Source organism: Maniola hyperantus, chromosome 8 (assembly GCF_902806685.2).
Source record: "Maniola hyperantus chromosome 8, iAphHyp1.2, whole genome shotgun sequence".
Classification (NCBI taxonomy): Eukaryota; Metazoa; Arthropoda; class Insecta; order Lepidoptera; family Nymphalidae; genus Maniola; species Maniola hyperantus.
The window spans coordinates 5974275-5995464 of record NC_048543.1 but is presented as its reverse complement, the minus strand read 5'-3'; the positions used below and the strand labels follow the sequence as shown (position 1 = coordinate 5995464).

At 36.3% G+C, this 21190-nt stretch overlaps 2 protein-coding genes across 5 annotated transcripts in view; one reads left to right on the top strand and one right to left on the bottom strand.

Moving 5' to 3' along the window:
* Nucleotides 1-2284: 2284 nt before the first annotated feature.
* The window catches only part of LOC117984626 (leucine-rich repeat-containing protein 40-like), a 210114-nt gene continuing 191208 nt past the window's right edge, over nucleotides 2285-21190 (bottom strand). The window contains exons 1-12 of one of the 4 annotated variants that reach the window (XM_069500287.1): nucleotides 17368-17564; nucleotides 17186-17281; nucleotides 15757-15941; nucleotides 15044-15247; nucleotides 14138-14261; nucleotides 13230-13399; nucleotides 12249-12391; nucleotides 11330-11512; nucleotides 10587-10730; nucleotides 9749-9937; nucleotides 8805-8996; nucleotides 2285-6809 (exon numbers count right to left, since the gene is read on the bottom strand). In XM_069500287.1, the coding sequence (XP_069356388.1) occupies nucleotides 6695-6809; nucleotides 8805-8996; nucleotides 9749-9937; nucleotides 10587-10730; nucleotides 11330-11512; nucleotides 12249-12391; nucleotides 13230-13399; nucleotides 14138-14261; nucleotides 15044-15247; nucleotides 15757-15834 (1542 nt within the window). In that variant the 5' untranslated portion in view covers nucleotides 15835-15941; nucleotides 17186-17281; nucleotides 17368-17564 and the 3' untranslated portion in view covers nucleotides 2285-6694. Of the gene's footprint in view, nucleotides 6810-8804; nucleotides 8997-9748; nucleotides 9938-10586; nucleotides 10731-11329; nucleotides 11513-12248; nucleotides 12392-13229; nucleotides 13400-14137; nucleotides 14262-15043; nucleotides 15248-15756; nucleotides 15942-17185; nucleotides 17565-21190 lie in introns of those variants that run through there. The other 3 variants (XM_069500288.1, XM_069500289.1, XM_034971245.2) reach the window with 3 other exon arrangements.
* Gpb5 (Glycoprotein hormone beta 5) lies at nucleotides 18323-19913 on the top strand. Its single transcript, XM_034971250.2, has 3 exons — nucleotides 18323-18615; nucleotides 18835-18993; nucleotides 19692-19913. The coding sequence occupies exons 1-3, from the start codon at nucleotides 18409-18411 to the stop codon at nucleotides 19785-19787; spliced, it is 462 nt and encodes a 153-aa protein (XP_034827141.1). The 5' UTR covers nucleotides 18323-18408; the 3' UTR covers nucleotides 19788-19913.

Here is a 21190-nt window from a genome sequence, read left to right as displayed (position 1 = left end):
CACTATGGGGTAGACGAGAAAAAAAAATTCATCCCCACTTTACATGTAGGGGAGCTACCCTAAAAAAATATATTTATGTATCACAATTTTATTTCACCACTTTATCGGCGTGATTAATATTTATACCCATGCCAAATTACAGATTTCTAGCACTAATAGTCTCTCGAGATTAACCGAGGACGGACGGACGGACGGACAGGCGGACGGACATGGCGAAACTATAAGGGTTCCTTGTTTACTACGGAACCCTAAAAACGATGCTACCTGCCTACTTTGTAGTTTATTATGATTCGCCGGCTACCTACATGCCAGCTCGGCTCATTATGCTATGGCCTACAAAGGCAATCTGTTATGTTAATTCGATAACATTGAGTATTGTCATGGACTGGTAATAATACCACTAAAGAGTCCTATAGATTTATGTGAGCTGATCAAAAAGTAGATAGGTACAGTATCTACTACCACTTTTATAAATAGCATCGGCAAAATTCGTTTGCGCAGAAAAGCGCAACATAACACCCACTAAACCGAATGTAAACCAATGAAATACAAAGTACAGACATATTAATTATTATTGCTTAATGCTTGACGTTAAGATTTTAAAAACAAGAATAACAGAGACTCATGCTATCTCGCTCATAATTAGATAAATAAATAGCAGACGGACGCACGCTAGATATTATGGCTAAGATTCAAAAATAAAATTTCTGCGCACTTACATCGACGTATAATGTAAAAGTTGGTAGTACTGTACTTACCTTAACCAGGGCCAGGAGTAAGTAATCGTAGATGGGTCCCTACCTACAACGTCAGGAATCGCGTGCTAACTGCAACAGATAATGCCTATAAAAACAAGATTGCAATTTAATATTCTTTTATTATAAATTCTTACAGAAAAAATGAAACTTAACAATAGAACAACGTAATGTAATTGTAATGAATTTGTTAAACAATACCCGTAATAAGAAATGCAATGTGCTGCATCCATTCTTATAAAATCTAGTTCTATACAGAGAGAATGTGAAATCTAAAAATATTAGACAGCATACTCGAACTCGTACCGATCTACTTCTTACATAAATAAAAGCGCTAAGTTCCAAAAATTAAAACCCCACTACTCTTAAATATACGACCATGGGCGAAGAGTACATGATAGATACCCTCATTTATCAAAATCTATTGTATTTGGCAATTACGAGTGAATAGAACAACCAACAAACAGACACAACTGCCAACAAGCTGTTCCGTACTTCAAAAGGAAAACAGATCCCTTATAGGATCACTTCGTTGTCTGTCTGTCTGTCTGTCCGTCTGTATGTCTGTCAAGAAACCTAGAGGGTACTTTCCGTCGACCTAGCATCATGAAATTTGGCAGGCAGGTAGGTCTTATAGCACACGTAAGGGGGAAAATTCCGAAAACCGTGAATTTATGGTTACATCACGAAAAAAAGTTATTAAAATGAACATGAACAAATAATTAGTATTTTCAACATTCAAAGTACAATAATACTATCAAGTGGGGTATCATATAACAGACATTCTAAAATAGATTTTTATGCTAAATAGTTTTTGATTTATCGTACAAAATGTCGACCAATACGACTGTAGTACGGAACCCTCGGTGCTCCCGTAGTCGAATAAAAAACAGAAGAGAATTGAACAATGATTCACGTCATTGGTTTTAAATTAAAATTCCTTACACCATTTTGGACAGCAATTTGAATACAATAATACAAGACCTACTCATCACTAATTTGGATGTCCGGTGCAGCATATCAAGAGTCACTTTTTAGGGTTCGTGCCCAAAGGGTGCCAACGGAACCCTGTTACTAAGATTCCGCTATGGCTGTCTGTCAGTGGGCTGACATCTCGTGAACCGTAATAGAATAATAGAAAACTTAATAATCAAATCGATGAGCTTTTAGCTACCTATTTAAGAACGTTTTTTTAACTCAGTAAAGGAAGGAAAAATCAGACCATGTCGAAATTAAAAGAAAAACGGTAGTTCTGAGTGTCCAGAAAAACATATTATTAATCAATAATCATATATCCCTATTACTCTCTGCTATTAATTCACGCTCTACCCAGGTGGCTGATGAGTGAAGTAACACTTTTTCAGTTTTGCCTGAAATATAATTAAGGATTCTTATTATGCTTTTCTGGAAACAAGAGCTTCACAACTTCAACGAATTATTTTTACGGGGCACACTTGCCTACCTTTTTAATTTTTGCTGACCTTATAATATTAGAGTAAGTACTTTTATTTGTAAAAGGAAACTCAAAAATGTAATGATTTTTTATTTATTGTGCGCTTATAACTTTTAAAATAATAATATATTTATCCCTCACTGAAAATTATTATTAATGGCAAAAGTGACACCTGTACTTTAGATACATGATAATTAAGGCTAAATGGCTAAGCTGTGCGGTATATTCAGGTACCTAATTATTATAGCAACATTGGGGCCGATTCTCTTGTACACAATCTCTAAACTAAACTAAATTAACAGGTCTAAATCTAGTGCCATCCTTTTCCACAAGCAACATTATGAAAGGGATAGCAATAGATTTAGGCGTGACATTTTAGTTTAGTTTAGAGATTGTGTACAATGGAATTAGCCACAATGGTAATATTCTGAAATTTAAATTGTTAGATATACCCTGACCCAGAAATATCGCAATGTTTTCTTTCGTCTCCTTCTATTTGTACGAGGCATAATTCTGCGAATTTAAATTAAATATATTAACGCATATCTAACGATTTAAATCTCTAGTAACATTTTCTAGCATTTTCTCAACAAAGCGAGGATTGCATAAATACGAACATAGTATTTTTAAAATTAAGTAAGTTGCGACATTATTACTAGTACTATTTCAGAATGTACATTTTATTTAATTCCTAGATAGGCGAGGCAAACAGATATTAACTAATTAGAACGTACGTTTCTTCGTCTTGATAAATTCCCAATTTTTTAATCGTATTCGGAACGCGATTCATACCTACCTAGAAAACAAACTCAATGAAAGTAGACACTCTGCAAATAATTTACTTGGTCTTTGGTTTATCAACTTTCGTAAAAATATATGTACAGGTAGTTTCATAGTTACACGGGCACAAAAGTTGGTATGTATGCGGGCACTTTTACGGCGGGCGGGCGCGAAACTGGACGCGCGGCGGTGGACACAAGCTAAATTAACAGTATGTATTCAAATACGGCTCTGATCTACACTGACATAGGTCACGTTGATGTGGGTCACTCATGGGAATAATGAAAAATTCGAATAATTTTTGTACCATGAAAGAAAAACCTATTAATTTATACCCTTTTCAATGTTTAATAACTTTTTCCCCCCTATCGATTTTGAATCAAATATTTATATATACAGGTTACAATATTATCTATTATTTAAAACTATTTTGGTTCATGTCCGCAAAGCGGGTCAGTTATGTCCGAGTACCTTTTTGTGCCCATGTAACATTCAAACTTCTAGTGCTTTTATTCGCTATTTCACAGTACCTATTCCTCTTGACATACAAGACTCGTATGTCCAAATTCGATGCGCAAGCCATTACCCAAAAAATAGGAGCGGCGTTCTAAATTATTCACGATTGTCATTCGGTGTGTCAAAGAAACAAACGGAAGGAACGCTCGAGTCCGTTTTGATGCGTCGTGTTTTGTGTGACGGACTATTTTTGAGTTCGCAAAACTTAAACTTGGAAATACCAATCAGGTAAAATTTCAGTTCGTTACTAAAACTACGAATTAATCCAATCTCGAATAGGTACTTACAATGAGTAGATACTATAATTGCTTATATAAATAAATATAAATCACATAGTACTACAGGCATTTGTGACAGAATGCTTATGTATGAATGAGTAGGTACCTAATTATTATTTATTTTCTAGCTCAGGTCATGTGTGTTCTATACCAGATGACCTTGAGAGCATAATCTGCTTCTTTCTGGATCATCAACCTGGCGTTGATGATCCAGAATGATCGGATGATCGGTGGCAGACCGCGGTGACGAAGGCACGCGTGAAAAATTTGATCTTACAGTTAGGAATCCTGAAAAGGCACAGAGAAGTTGTGGAGAAATTGGACTAAGATCTTTGGCCAGTGGTGGGACTGGGACAGTACAGGCTACTTTAAATTAGATTAGCTACACAAAATGTCAACATAAATTAAGTATTAATCTATATATACTCACATATAATACCTATAGCCAATCGAAATTATTAAATTCTCGTAGCCTGCTCTATTACTAAACCGGACTCTAAAATTTAAATACCAATAATATCACAACTTACTTATATACAAAACATTAATTCTTTCAAATGAGTAATTTAGCAAGTGTTAAGTATATTATGTAAACTTTTAACAATCAATTTATATTATGATTTAAATTAAAAAATTTATATAGGAAAAATAAATATTCCATCTATCTATCAATACTGAATGTATTAGTTTTAAGATACATTTATTACACACATGCAAATCGCATTGAATAATATATTTTTTCAACAGCATATTACCTATTAAATTTTCATGATCAATTTATTTTCGATTTTTTGGTGGTTCATCTAAAAAACCTGTAGGTTATGTATAAAATTAACCTCGGGAATTTAAAATAATCAAGTTCGCATTAAGCGTAATATTTGATATAGCATTATTATCAGCCTAAACCAATTAAAATTATAATATATTGCACTTAAGATGACTTTCTTTTATTTGCAACTTTAATTGCTACAAAATACTGCATCTTGAGCAATTGTTTCTTTTTAAAAATTCACGAGTTTAAAAACACTTTCGAAGATTTGCAGTAAAATACTCATTCTATAAAACAATCATACTTAAATTAGTATATAATGATTTTATGTTTTTATGTCCCAATCAAACGTTTTTATATTATAAGATTTCAAAAAATAGTGGAATATTCTGGCAACTGCTACCTAAAACGAATATAATTGGTACAATGCAATTACAACAAATGCAACGCAATGCATACTATAATGCGTTGCGAAATATTTTTATTTAAATATGTACTCACTTAAAATAATTATATCTAAATAATTTTTCATTAGATACCGTATAAGTTCAAAATAAATTAAATTATTCGAAAATTCGAATTTAACAATAAATAATCAGGTAACAAAATATCAACAATTAAAATTAAAAAAAACAAATATAACACGCAATGGAAAATAACGAATCAGCGGTGGTAATCAGGTACATAAATCGAAAGATTTGGTTTTATATTAATAACTTTGGCTTAGCAAGAATAGAAATTAAAAGAAAAATTTCTGGCATGGCAATCGCCGAATCCCAAATATAAAACTAACTGGCAACACTTAATAATAAAAATTGGCAACTTATTATTTTTTTTGTTAGAGGGAATGTGAAGGAGTTCTAAAAAATAATTTAACGTTAAATTTGAAACGTATTTTGCTTAGTTTATGTAAAAATTAGGCCATTACTCACATGATTTTTATACATAGTTCTGGAGCATGAGCGGTCATTGCAGGTAATAGAAAAGATAATAAGAAGCTAAGGAAACAAGTAAATTCAACCATCAAATCAATATGTGTCCTTGGACTTCAGATTGATAGTGTAATATTATAAGGATTGACAGAATGATAAAAAAAAAATTTCAGCGTCCGGCCGAAATCAATAATCAACCTATTTGTAATCTGTATATAAGTTATTTATAAAGTTGTTATTTCTAATATTTTGTCAATAACTGTGTGTTTTTATGAGAAATAGCAACGTTGCTAAGTAAATCGAAAAATTGTAGATTATTAATTTCAGCCGTTTCAATAATCTCAGAAATCTAAGTAGCGCAGCAACGTTACATAATAATTTGACACAATAGATGATTATGTCGGATATGTATTGTCATTTGTCAAATGTCGTACGAAGCGTAAAGGTGGCCACTGATTTATAATTGTACGGTAATGTAACATTCGCAACGAGCGTGTTTATGTTACAGGGTCTGCTAAAAAAGCATCGCGAAGCTTGCGGTGAGCGGCTGTTTGCAATAGGCTCACATTGCTTCCACCATATATCTAACAATCATCATCATCATCATCAACCCATCGCCGGGTCACTACTGAGTACAGGTCTCCACTCAGCATGAGAAGGGTTTAGCCGTAGTCTACCACGCTGGCCATAGGCGGATTGGCAGATAAGGCAATGTCTAACAATAACAAGTAAAAAAATTAAAAATTAAAAACTGCCCTGCCATATTGATTTTTCTTTAAAAAAAATTATAGCGTGTCATTCGGAATGATGTAAGGATATGATACAACGATATTCCATACAACCAAATCTGTTCAGGGCATTTTGAATTTACGGTGGAATAAAGAAGCTCACATACATACATACATTACATTCATGAAAACATTACGCTCACTTTTTGCGCAGTTGAGTAAAAAGCTGAACTTGCAAAAAATATTAAATCATTTTTAAGATGTGGAGATTTCCAAAAGCTGATATTTTTAAACAAAAATGTTACACGTAGGACCAAGGACTTTAGTTTTTAGTTTGGTCCTCCATAGCAAACTTTTTTTTAATATTAGTTTTTCTGAATTTCAATTTTGTTTGACGATAACATTTTAGATATAGGACGATAGCTTGTAATATGTTACATTACGTTCAAATGATACAGATCAGTAGCCAGCTTTAGGTATGCTCTACATGTTCTTGGTGGGTATACGGTCTCTGAGATACGACAGAATGGAGGCTGTGCCCTTCGCCAGTACGGCGTGTCGCGGCTGTCGGAAGCAGTTCCCCATTAGTTCCAGAGATCTGAAAGGAAACCTTGTTCTTATTTGACTTAGATACTTTACTCGAAATCTTAATTAAACAAAGCATTTTGACATTAGCTTATGTTAAACTAGTGGTGCCCACGATTTCGTCCGCGTGGATTTAGGTTTTTAAAAATCCTGTGGGAAAGTTTTGATTTACCGGGAAAAAAGTTACCTATGTCAATTTTCTCCAGGGCTCCAAAAATATTACTATAGAACTACAATAACTCTTACATAATTATATTGGATAATAAATTGAATTATTTTTTACTTTTTAGTGTTTGTGGTTATTGAAGTCGGTTTTTGTATTTTTTTTTTATTTTTTTTTTATTGTACACCACTAAATCAGTGCAGAGAATCACTACTCATATTATAAATACGAAAGTGTGTTTGTTTGTTTGTTATAGTTAAAGACCTGGAGACTGGAGAGTTACAAAGGCTACTTTTCATCCCGGAAAACCAATGATTCCCACGGGATTTTAAACACGTAACGAATCGTCAAAGACAAATGTATGTATGAAATGTGAACGAGCTGTAATTGTATGAAAGCTAACTTACCGCAGAAGAACAAGCGACCGACATAGCTCAAAGGATTAGCAAGCTGAAGTGGCAATGGACAGGTCAAGTCTGTCGCAGAACCAGCCTGCTGGATCGATGACCTAAAGAACGTGGCGGGGAGCGGGTGGATGAGGAAGGCGGAAGACTGTTTTTTTTTTTTTTTTTTTTTTTTTTTTTTTTAATAGATATAGCGAACAAGCGAGCAGGCGGGTCACCTGATGTTAAGTGATTACCGCCGCCCATGAACATTTGCAGCACCAGAGGAGCCGCCGATGCGTTGCCGGCCTTTTAGGAATTTATTGGTCCGCCCCTTGAATAACCCCATGTTATAATCTAGTGGGAACACCGCCGATGGGAGTTGGTTCCACAGTTTGCACGTGCGTGGAAAGAAGGATCTGGCGCAGCGGACGGTCGAAGTGCACCAGACACCCAGATGGTGAGGGTGAAATTCCTTACGGTGGCGCGCGGTGCGGTTGTAGAAAAAAGAGGGTGGAATGAGGTCAAAAAGCTCTTCAGAGCACTCCCCATTATACAGGCGATAGAACACGCATAGAGAGCTAACGTCTCTGCGGTGCTCCAGGCTTTCCAACGAGGCGGTTAGTTTGGGATCGTCCACAAGTCGAACAGCCCGCCTTTGGATCCGATCAAATGGAAGGAGTTGGTACTGGGGTGCTCCAGCCCAAAGGTGGGAGCAGTACTCCATGTGAGGGCGGACTTGCGCCTTATAGAGTAGGAGCCTATGCTCGGGCGCGAAGTACCGCTTTGCTCTGTTGAGCACCCCAAGCTTTTTGGAGGCTAATTTGGCCTTGCTTTCCAAATGATCGCGGAATTGAACCTCGCTCGAAATGTGGACTCCAAGGATCCCAATGCTGTTGGAAGGTGTGAGGGGAGTGCTCTGAAAGAGAAGAGGCAGTGTAAAAGGGGACTTCTTGGCGGAAAACGCGCAAACCTGTGTTTTAGTTGGGTTAAATTGCACTAGGTTTTGTGCGCCCCATTCTGACACTTTACCTAGGCAGGTTTCTATGTCAGACACAAGTTTGGCTCTACACTCCTCCAGCACTGCGCGAGAAAGCTGTGTATGTCCTTTGTACAGGGCATCACCCGTACTGTCATCCGCATAGCAATGGATGTTGTTGTGATGCAACATGTCATGACTGTGTTTGGTGGCACGCTCTTGAAAAGGCCTTTGTCCAACAGTGTACGCATACGCATTGGATTAATGGATCATCATCATCATCAACCGATAGAGGTCCATCGCTGGACATAGGTCTCTTGTAGGGACTTCCACACGCCACGGTCTTGCGTCGCCTGAATCCCGCGGCTTCTGCGACTCGTCTGTTGTCGTCCGTACTCCGTACACCTAGTGGGGGTCTTCCAAGGCTGCGCTTTTCGGTGCGAGGTCGCCATTCCAGCATCTTGAGATTGATGGGTAACTTACCGCAAATGCTTGAAGTTGCCGAGCTCGGGCGGCACAGTGAGGATGCTGTTGTTGGTGAGGTCGAGCACGGCCAGCTTCTTCAGCTTCGCCAGAGCGTCGGACGACACGTTGATTTCCGATATCTGGTTTTCGGCCGCGAGCAGTATTTCCAGGTTATCCAGTTCGTAGACGCAACGCGGTATTTTTGTAAACCTTTGTCATAAAAAGTGAAAATAAACCCATTTGAATGTTTGTTTGTTTGAATTCTTTATTTATTGAACACTAGCTGACCTGGCGAACTTCGTACCGCCTAACAGTCGATTCTTTTTCAGGCAATTTTTTAAATTTTTCTTTCCGTAAGAACCATCCTCGTACTTCAAGGAATATTATGAAAAAAGAATTAGCGAAATAGGTTCATCTGTTCTCGAGATTTGCGATCAGCATCACATTCAGCGATTCATTTTTATATATAGAAGATAAAAATAAAACTAATAATTTTTAGATTATTTCGTGGTTTAACGACATATTATTATTATACGATTACTATGATGATTTTGAATTATTGATATTTCGACTAGTTGCAACAAAACAAAAGAAAAAAACTAGAGAAAAGAACAAGAAAGTGGGTAGTTCGATATGTGAAGTCTGCTGATCCGCACTTGGCCAGCATGGTAGACTGTCTAAACCTTTTCCTTTCTGAGAGAGCTTTGGCGAAACCTTCGGACCATTTTGACGGGAGCCAAAGCTTTGGCCTAAGGTGGTTTGTTTGGCTGAATGTGTCCAAAGCCACGGTCGAACACTTTTTTTTGGGTTTTGGGTATAGATAAAGACCTGAAGAGTGACAAAGGCTACTTTTTATCCCGGAAAAACAAAGAGTTCCCACAGGATTCTTAAAAACCTAATTCCACGCGGACGAAGTCACGGGCATCAGCTAGTTTTGTAATATTTAATGCAATTATACTCACTTATTGTTCGATATAGCAAGCTCCCTGAGATTCTTCAGATCCCCCATCTCTATAGGCAGGTCTGCGAGGTTGTTTTTCCCCAAATCGATATACTGCAAATGCTTGCAATGGGCTATCTCCGGTGGCACGCTATCAATACTATTTGATGATAGCAATAACTGTGTTAAGGTTTCACGCAAGTGTTGCACACTGAATGAGAAAAATAAATAAATAAATAAAAATCTTCATTCAGCCAAAAATAACACGATTAAACAAAGATGAAGCACCATATCCTCCGAGGAACCATGGGGCCAACCAAGGGTTTTATATTCTGTTACAAGTTAGCCCTTGACTACGATCTCGCCTGATGATCAGTGATGGAAGCGGGTCTTTCTTCCTAATTCATGCTCTTATGCAATACTCGTCCTTATCGTAATCCTAATATTATTATAAATGTGAAAGTTTGGATGTTTGTTACTCCTTCACGCCTCAATGACTGAATCGATTAGGCTGAAATTTGGAATGGAAATAGCTTATACCGTAACACACAGGTTGATTTTCATCCCGGAAAATAGAGCTCCCATGGAATTTTTATAAACCTTTATCTACAGGGACGAAGTCACGGGCATCATCAAGTCTGATGGCATAATAAAAATGTTCATATTTGTGATTGTACAAGTTTTTAGCAGTGATAGCCCAGTAGTTAAAACTCCAACCTCTTAATCGAGGGTCTGGGATCCAAATTCCAGGCATGGACTTACTTAATATCACTTTCTTTAACGGTGAAGGAAAACATCGCGAGGAAACCTGTATACCTGAGAACTCTCCATAATCCATCCAAACTAAGAGTACAACTCACCCTTGAGGCACTGCGGTTAACTTATTCTTCGAAACATCGACGATGTGTACCTCGGCTTCTGCCGCCGTATGGAATATGTCTTCCGGCACTGATGTAAGCTCTTTTGCAGGGACCATGAGCGCTTGGCTTTTCTTCATAGTAAATCTGTTGCAAATAAAAAAAATCGGTCAAGTGCGAGTTGGACTCGCACACATCGTATAAGCATAAGAACTTTTAATTTTTTTTAATTTTCCTGTTTTGAAATTTTTATTATGTTTTGTTATAGCGGCTATAAATATACACACTCTATGAAAATTTCGACTCTCTATCTGCTACGGATTACGAGATGTTGCACTGACAGACGGACGGACGGATGAACAGCGGAGGCTTAGCAATAGGGTCCCGTTGGCACCCTTGGTACGGGACCATAGAAAATAGCTTCCTATCATAAACAACTTATAAATTGTAAAAAGAAATGGGTAATTCAGTAAAATTATAATCCCACTCTAGCTGCCAGTGGGAGCACAAAGTATATCCATTTTCCAAATTTGTCCATTAAAGATATTTAGATTTTATATAATGCGATTAAAACAATTTTATAAATCGGAAAAATCTAAACATGTAGAAATTAATTTTAGTTCTTTTGGAATAGATCGACCTGTTAGATCTGTTGGAACGACAGTGTGTTGCCCCCCATGCTCTGCAGCTTCGACTTGAGCCCTGGTTCCGCGGTAACCTTAACAATCTATTGATAGATTCCATACTTATCAGGCCAGTTGTTCTCGAGTCTGGTCTCGCTGACAACGTCCTCAGTGATGCGGTCGCGCAGGTATCGCATCATGCGGTCCGTGCCGCCCTTGAGGATGTCCTGCCGCACGAACGACAACTTATTGCCTTCCATGCTGATGCTCTGCAGCTGCGACATGAGCCCTAGGTTCCGCGGTAATCTAAACAATCATAATATGTGCCTTACATATCATGAAGGAAAGCATCGTGAGGAAACCTGCATGCCAATGAGTTCTCCATAATGTTCTCGGTGGTGTGTGAAGTCTACCAATCCGCACTTAGCCAGTAAGGTAAACTATGGCCAAACCTTCTGACTGAGAGGAGGAGGATGACGCTACATGTAATATATACAAAATGGTGGTGAGGCAATTTTATTCAATGTAAAACAAGCAATCGAACAGGCGGGTCACCTGAGGTTAAGTAATCACCAGAGATCTATAGTGGCAAAACAATAATTGAAATGTAATACAGATGGGTCATTGTTTTGTATCCAATAGTCAAGCTATCAATAGTTTTTAATTTTGAACTTTATTGCTTAACTAGCTGATGCCCGCGACTTCGTCCACGTGGAATTACGTTTTTTAGAAATCCCGTGGGAACTCTTTGATTTTCCGTGATAAAAAGTAACCTTTGTCACTCTATACCCACGCTAAAAATCATGTCAATCCGTTGCAAAGTTGCGACGTGATTAAAAAACAAACCAGCAAACCAACAAACCCACAAACCCACAAACAAACACACTTTCGCATTTATAATAAGGGTACTGATTAACTTGAAACGAAAGCTGCAAAAGAGGCTGAAGAAAAAGAAATGTTTACACAGTAGGCAACTCATTTAAAACCAAACTTTTATCTATAGAGTTAGGTAAACTTCTACATATAAGACCAGATGACTCACTTGTTCAAATTGTTATTGGAGAGGTCAAATCTCTTGAGTGTCTTTAGGAGTGATATGTTTTCAGGGAGCAATTCAACTTGGTTGTCTCTGATATTCAACACGTTTAGCTGTTGCATCTGATCGCAGAACTCTTCTGTGATTTCCTAAAACGTATTACAGTTATGAAATAGGTAGAAAAAAAGGTTAAAACACATTCAAACTAATGTTATAAGAAGTAAAAGTTGGACAGATAGATATGTAGACAGAAATACTTCATTGCACACAAAACACGAGATAAAAAACAAAGAAACTAAAAATTAAAAACAATTGTATGCAAAGGCGTCTTTATTGGTCAGAGCAATCTCCACCAGGCAACCTTAAATTTATAATAGGGAACAGTCTTCAAAACTCTTTTTTTTCACTCATCTACATTATCCCCGAGTGATATCCATATCCATACTTATATTATACATGGTAAAGTGTTCGCGATGCAATTTAATACCATCCATAACCATTCGTTGACGTCATCAATTCATCAAAAACTACGTCGACCGCATCAAGAGTGCTAAGAAAAGCGGATGACCACATTTATGTATCCTATTTTAGCGCGTAAGGCAGGCTAAATGTAATTCCGCTGATTGAATGTTAGAGGAGCACTATATCTACGCAGATAAAACGACGCAAGAAATTTTCGTGCGCATTTTTTCACTAGCCGACTTTAGTCCCAACTCCATAGCAACACTACTTAATGGCAATTGTTACAGATAACCACTGATAGACTCACTCCGCAAATACTTAAATTAATAGTGAATCTTGTTCCGATACAATAAAGTGTAATTCAGCTGGCAAAGCGCTGGGGCCTAAAATTTAATAAACGTATAAACGGCACCGAAGGTATATTTTTGGATCACGTGACCCAGTGAGCCCAGTCTGCTATCGCCAATCTGTGATAGGCGTCAACTCCAATGTTTTAGTTACCTACTAAACAAAAATATTAATTACCTTGATGTAATTATTGGCCAAGTATATTTCTTTTAAAGCTGTGCACCCGTAGAAGTCCGGCAGTTGTTCAATGTTGTTGTGGTTTGCGTCTAATATTTCCATTTTCCTCAGCTCACCGAGTGGAGGCAGCCTCTTCAAATTATTATTATTTACGTTGAACTTCCTTAAATCTAAAATATGAATTTAAATCTATACTTCTATACTAAAATTATAAAGAGGTAAAGTTTGTATTGTTTGTAGGAAGTAATTGTCTGGAGCTACTGAACTGATTTGGAAAATTCTTTCACCAGTAGAAAGCTAAATTATTCCGTAGTGCCTATATTTTATTTACAAAAAATTAGAGATCCAAATTTACCGACTTCTTTTAAAGGACTTTTTTGCAGATCTTCATCATACCAACTACTTATTAAATTTTATTAGATATATTTTAACTTAAATTATATTATTCCTAAAAAAATTATATTCATTGCTTAAATATTACTGTAAAACTAATGATAAAATGATGGTTAAAAAATAATAGAAAGCACTAGTTTAAAAATAATGTAAGTACATAAATTCCAAAAAGATAGTATTATTATTAAATAGCTTGTGTAACAATCTAGCATAGGAAATAGGAATAAAATTATAATATAATTGTTGCTTTGACCAACATTTATCGTTTATAATATGTTTGAGGGTTCCATAGACTGTCTGTCCGTCCATTTTTGTGTGTCAGTGATATTATGGCACTATATTTCGGTTCTGCGTAATACGTACTTTTGAAGAAACATATAGTATGCAAAAACACTATAAATAAATTTAGATAACTGGGACACAAATAGTATACTTTTGTCCTGTAAAATGATAGTTTTTAAAAACCTAAATCGATGGCATCATCCAGTTTCATAATAATAGAGACAGTGGTCTACCTCTTAGGTTAACAATATCCGGTGGCAATTCCGCCAATTCATTGTGAGACAAATTGAGCTCCACCAAGCGAACTAGGTATCCCATCCCAGGCGGTAATACTGTCAGTTTGTTATGCGATAAATCCTGCATCATTAAATATAATATATATGAGACAATAACAAAATAATTATTAAATGCAATGAATGATTGTTAGTGTCCGACTGAAGGTCAATTTTTGGCCGGCGCCGAAGACGATTAATCAGCTATCACCACAATCTTCGGCCAAATCTGAAAGGAAACCCTTAATAAATTCAGTTCAAGACAGGCTAAAATTGATTTACTTTTGGCGATGGCGGCGGGCGGGCAAAGAAGGAACTCCGCTTCCATTGCGCTCTCGCGCATTCGTAATAGTTCGTTTAATTTTAAAGACACCTTCGACTTGGGCCAAAACTTCGGATATTTTAGCGGAAGCTTAAGGTTCAGTCGGACACTGATGATTTTAGTAAAAAAATTGAACTTAACTATTCAACACAATATTCACAGCCCATTACAGGCCCCAGTACTGAGCATGGGTTTCCTCTCAAAATGAGAGGCCAATATGCTCGCCAAGTGCGGATTGAGAGACTTAACATACTTTTGAAAACATTATGCAGAACTCTCAGGCGTGCAAGTTCCGTTACGATGTTTTCCTTCACTGTTAAAGCAAGTGATATTTAATTGCTTAAAATTAAAGTTTTTTTAAATTCAATTAAACTTTTACAAGTACTTTTGAATAATAATACTTAAATAGCATACCTATATAAATACGAAAAGTTAGAGATGTGTGCCTGGAATCAAACCCTTCAGTAAAAGGTCGACCTTTAAACCTAGGCTATCACCGCTTTTTTTAATAGGCTATCACTGTATTTTTTATTAAAACAGCTTACCAAAAAGGTTAACATTACTAAATCTCCAAAATCTGGCTCAATTTTTCTGAGAGTATTGTGTGAAATACTCAGCCATCTTAACTCAATCAATTTGTAGAACTCCTTCGGCAGCGTCTCCAGTTTGTTGTGTTCTAAACTTAGGTTTGACAAACTATTCAGTTCTCCAATCTCAGCTGGCAGGCTAGTCAAAGTATTGTCATGAAGCTAAAATCAAATAAAAAGCTACAGCTTATTACTGGATAGGTGTGTTGTGCTTGACAGCAATCATTGCTCAACGAAAGCAATGATGAGGTCTAAGTTGGAGCGCTATTGCCTAGAAGATGCCTAATCACTCTTGCCTTGAAGGTACTTAAGTTATATATGTGGCAGGAAACATGACGCTGGAAGAGAGTTCTAAACCTATTCTGCAATTTATAAATATTTAAATGATAGGAAAGCTTGGGAATAATGATGATGATGATGATGATGCTTTAACAGCTTTGATAGTTCTAATAAGTTTTAAGGTGATAAAAAAGAACACCTGGCTGAGTTTGTTGTGGGTTTCTTCTCAGAGCAGGGTGCATTTGGAACCCTTGTAGCTTTAGTTTTACGTAATTAACTATCACCATCACATCAATTATTATCTTACAAATTCAACAATTAACAATCAATGTGTACAATGTAAGTGTATATTTTGAATGGCTTTGACTTTACTTTTATCGTATTTTGCATACCTTCAGTGTTACTAGTTCTTGCAGTAACTTGATGTTTGGTGACAGAGATTTAATGACATTGGAACTGAGGTCTAGCATCTTGAGGGGTTCAGAATTCCACCAATTGTTTTGATCAGATCTTGCAAAGTCCACCTCTTTGGTTTCCTCTAATACTAACTCATTAATTTTCCACACATTTTCAGGTACTAAAATAATATTATAATTCAGTTTTGAGCTTTGAAAAAAAAAATGCATTTTTCAATACATGCACCCATACCAATTTGTGCAAAATAAATTAAATTGAAGTATTTGTTTGTGATTTTGAAATAATTGCCTTTCCATCCATACTAATATTATAAATGCAAAAGTGTGTCTGTCTGTCTCTCTGTCTGTCTGTCTGTCTGCTAGCTTTTCACGGCCCAACGGTTTAACCAATTTCGATGAAATTTGGTACAGAGTTAGCTTACATCCCGGGAAAGGACATAGGCTACTTTTTATCCCGAAAAATCAAAGAGTTCCCACGGGATTTTTAGAAAACCTATTTCCACGCGGACAAAGTCGCGGGCATCAGCTAGAAACTTATAAACTAGTAAGAGTTTGCCATGATTCGAAGTATGCTCCTAGGTGTTGTTTTACCAAAAGCTGCATAAACACTGCACCATCGTCTAAATATATAAAAGGAAAAAATGACTGACTGACTGATTTATCAAAGCACTACTACTGGCAACTAGGCATCCGCTAAGAAAGTATTTTTAAAATTCAACCCCTAAGGGGGTAAAATAGGGGTTTGAAATTTGTGTGGTTGCGGACAAAGTTGTGGGCATAAACTGGTTGATAACATGTATTAAGTGTGGCTACATGCATGCATACAAAGTATGCTTGTGTGTGTGACATACACAAGCATGCAAATGTCTTTACTTTTTAAAATAATTTGCTCAATACAATATGAGCTTTGCGTATCTGAAATTTTCTTGATTGATTTTTAAAATCAGTCTATCAGGGCTTACCATTAAAATAAATAGAACCAATTGAGAATTTTGATTAAAGGGTGGAGGATTATACAATGAGTAATTTCTACTTTTTATCGCAGAATCATAATCCTACAGGAAAATATATTCCACAGATATAATGTTATGGCCATCTGCTGACTTCTGCATATTATAAAAGGAGAAACTAATTGACTGATATAATCAAGCAACATTAATCATATTGCTCCAACCCCTTGGTCCAGAAACTTAAGATTTCACATGTTGGTAGGTGTTGGTTTGTAAAGTCTCTTTAAAGGATTTTGAATTCATGATTTTTAAAGTACCTATCGACGAAGTTAGAGGAAAACATTGGCATTACAAAGAAGGAACTGTTTTTTGAGTTAAGTATATCGTAATGTTTTGTCATGCGTAACTTCCGTAGAGGGATTTATATTTTATGTAATATTTTTAAAGAACCTCACCTGTTCCAAGGCCTCTATTACATAAAGTCAGTTGTCCTGTGCGTTTCGCAGACTTAATTAAACCAATGGATAGTTCATTTTCATCAGCTTTCTTATCTTGAAGATAAAATACAGATTTATTACAAACTTTTACCCGTGATTTTGTAGGTGTTAGACGAGACATTTTAAATTTTAATTGCTACCACAATAATCGGTGGGTACCAATAATTTATTGTACACTACTCCGTTACATATAAAGGAAACTTATGTCATAGCCATGGACTTATAAATACTCCGGCATAGCGAATATTACTAGGTAATTCCTGGATAAATAATACGTATTTTTATACGTAGTTGTTATTAATTTAAAAATACGCAATGTTTACATCTGTCGAATTTATGAGAACGGTTTTTTTTTAAATTTTATTTACGGCCCTGGATTATGGAGAATAGAAGACATCAAAGCCATAGAGTAAAAACAAAGCACAGACCTCAGACTAAGAATCAAGGAGACTTGTCAGACACGTATAATTCCCGAAAAAGACAAAACAACTAAAGAAATCATAGTTACTTATGTAGGTAGGAACGAAGGTTCTGTTTCATAATTTGCGTTCGCTTCAACTTTTACAGCCACTTTTACACTGCAATGCACTATAAATGGCTGCTACACACCTTCAATACTAAATTTAAAACAGAAAACTAAATAAAAACTCGTAATATTCGCAATAAATTACTATCACAGAAGTTTAATTAAAACGAGACAGAGCTATATACCTCGCATAAATCTGTCTCGTTTTAACTCAATCTTAAGTAACGATTAGCGACTCTGAGTACGGTTGTTAAACAGCGGTAGAAACTGGTTCAGGTTGGAGTTGAGTTTGAGTCTTTAGTTGAGAGCCTGAGTTTTGTCGATATTACTTACAAAATTTCATATAGGTATAATAACTAGCTATAACTATACTGTATTTTTTAACAATTTATCATTACCGACGCACCAACGTTCCTCAGCATTTGGTATTCAAATATATTCATTCATCCATTTTTATTCAGTGAAGTCGCAAAGCTAATGGTTTGTTAAAAATTGTGATGTGAACCGACACAAAATTAATGCTTTGACGTCTCTTCCCAGCCTTTATAAAACGATACTCAAAGTACAAATAGACAAATATATTTCAGCTAAGCGTTTCAGCGGGTGTTAGCTGGTAGAATATAGTTGGAACTTAAAATTATTTTTATTTTATAACATGGTCAATAACAGGAATAGCTTTAGTGTTGTTCTGAGCGTATTGGTAGTTTCGTGTTGGTTTATTTACTGTTCAGGTTCTCCATCTAATTCACGATGCAAACTAAAGCGATACATTCATAAGGCCGTCCAAACTGACTATAATGGATTACGCTGCTGGGATGATGTTAAAATATTATCGTGCTGGGGATACTGTTTTTCTTATGAGGTACCTAACTACTATCCAATGTTGTTACTTGTTGACGTCCAGTAGTTTGACCTTTGCGTTGATAGATCAGTCAGTCAATTCAGTTAGTCAGTAAGCTTTTCCTTTTATATATTTAACATTAATGCGCACAACATCTTCATAACGAAAACGACAAATGATATTAGGTTGCATGATATCATTCAACCATTTTTATTATTTTTATTAAATTTCGTTTTACAGATTTCTCATTGGCAATTCCCCTATAAAGTGTCTACTCATCCGGTATGTGTGCACGGTGATAGAAAGCATGCATCAGTTCAACTACGGAACTGCGACCCCGGTGTTGAGTCTGGCACAGAAATTTATCACTTCGTTGAAGCGGCTAACTGCAAGTGCCAAGTAAGTGTGTAAAATGTCTTTAATATCTACTCTAAAATTTAGGTGTACTCAGAATCATGTACTTATTCTATAACAACTGACATGCCGTGGTTTTCCACGGGTAGCACTTACGCAGCGAACCTAGACTTTAAGTAACTCGGGTAAAAGAAGCGTTCACGTCACATGCGCCGAAAATGGCGGCAAAACAAATCAACTATTTTGAGGCCTCTATCTTTTTAATGACGGACGCTGGACCTAGTAGTTAGTGCCATCGATTTAAAGTTCTATTTTTTACTTACCAAGTCACTGACCCCTGTTAATGCACACTGGACCTGTGTCTGGAGCTGACTTTTAGATGAGTTTCACCATTTTAACAGCAGTGAGTCTCGTAGTTATATATATAGTACATACTATTTCTTTGGTTTATTGTGAGCGTACCCAGCTACTAAACCACCACCACCACTACCCAGGAACTAAACATTAGAATATAGCGACTCCTTTTGCATGTACCTATACTCCTCGAGTATAGGTACATGCAAAACAGATATCCTCGCTCTCTTAATTTTATTCAATCGTGTGTAAAAGTGACACGAATTAATTTCTTCTGATCGCTTTTACCTAGTTTTCTTTTATTAATAATCTTAATAATGGAGTAGACTAACTAACTACAGTAGTTACGTTATAAAAGAAAATAATAATTATAACCTTTTGTATTTCAGGTATGTTCGTCGGAGGACACAAGCTGTGAATGGCTACCGCCAGATTCTTCTCTTCTCGGCAGTTTAATTAAAGAAGAATTGGATGAAATTGAATAAACTTATGTAACTAACTACTAAGTACCTATACCAGACTGCTTCCTTGACCACTTACCATGAATCATGATTTATCGAGTTTTAGCCCTAAGGATATTAATATATAAATGCAAGTTACATTTTTGTAATAAATAATGATATGCGATAATGAATTGTTTTTTATGTACAGTGCAGCCGTTTAGAGCAGAAATTAAATATTTTGGAACAATATAGTTAGAGCAAACCTAAAATTAATGTCAGTGTTGGTGCAGCTTAGTCTGAGGTCTGAGCTTAATTGTCTATATAATCTAGGGTCTTTAGCCCTCAGACCAACGCAGCGGGGCGATTCGCTAACTCAGTGTTCTACGATGAATAATAGCCACCGAGCTCATTTGACATTTTTAATCCATTGAAGGTTTACTACGATAGAGCATTTTATTATCACGCAGTGAAGCAGCAATGTAGAACCAGCCAATGTCAAATGAGCTCGGTGGCTATCATTCGGTGTTAGACCTCAGAATAAGGACTGTTAGAAGTAGCCCTATTGTGACACTTACTGTTAGAGCGAGATAGCTAAATGCATTTAAGCTCTTGTTAGAACGTGACAAAATGATTGTTTTGTTCTTATCACCGTGGCTACTTTTTTTTGTTTGTCAAAATGTATTTGTACGTGAGTATTTGACAAACAACGTAAAGTGTAGAAGGAATGACATTTCACAAGTAAGAAAATCTGCTTGAGCGAGAGGGACTGAGGGGGCCACGCTAGTTGCAAATCTGGACATATTATCTGTGGTGTTAGACGCTGAGTTAGCGAATATTACTTGGTCTGTGTCTCAGACCCTCACTCTGAGCTTTAATCAAAAGGGCCAGAACCCAGAGCTGTAAAACTAGTTTTACAAAATCTGAGCTGTAAGGCTAAGGTCGTAGATCAGTCGTAGATAGAGTAATAAAGGTAGATAGAAGTACTGTGTAACCGCCATGGACCCGTAGATAGAGTAATAAAGGTAGATGCAGGAACGTTAGTTTTCTCATTCACACTAAAAAGAGAGCACAGATAAAAATACTAAATGTGATTAACAGAGACGCAGCTAACCTATTTTTTGTCCCTTATCGTGTAACTGGTTTTTTTCAAGAATACATACAAGAAGTTGCAAAACAAACTTTGAGAATTCGTGGCGTAATTGTATTTCTCATGAGTTATTTACTTGTTTTCACATAAAAAACGTTTAATACAATTATTGTTGATCGGTTAATAATAACTAATATTGACTACTAAACAATGGTAATAATTTGTCGTGTTATTCATCGTAACGTCGTGCTATCGCTATCTCATACGCGGTTACACAGTACTTACATCTACCTATTATTTTATCTACGATAGTCCTACTCTATGGTCAAACTTTTGACTTTTCGTAATTTGTCGTCAG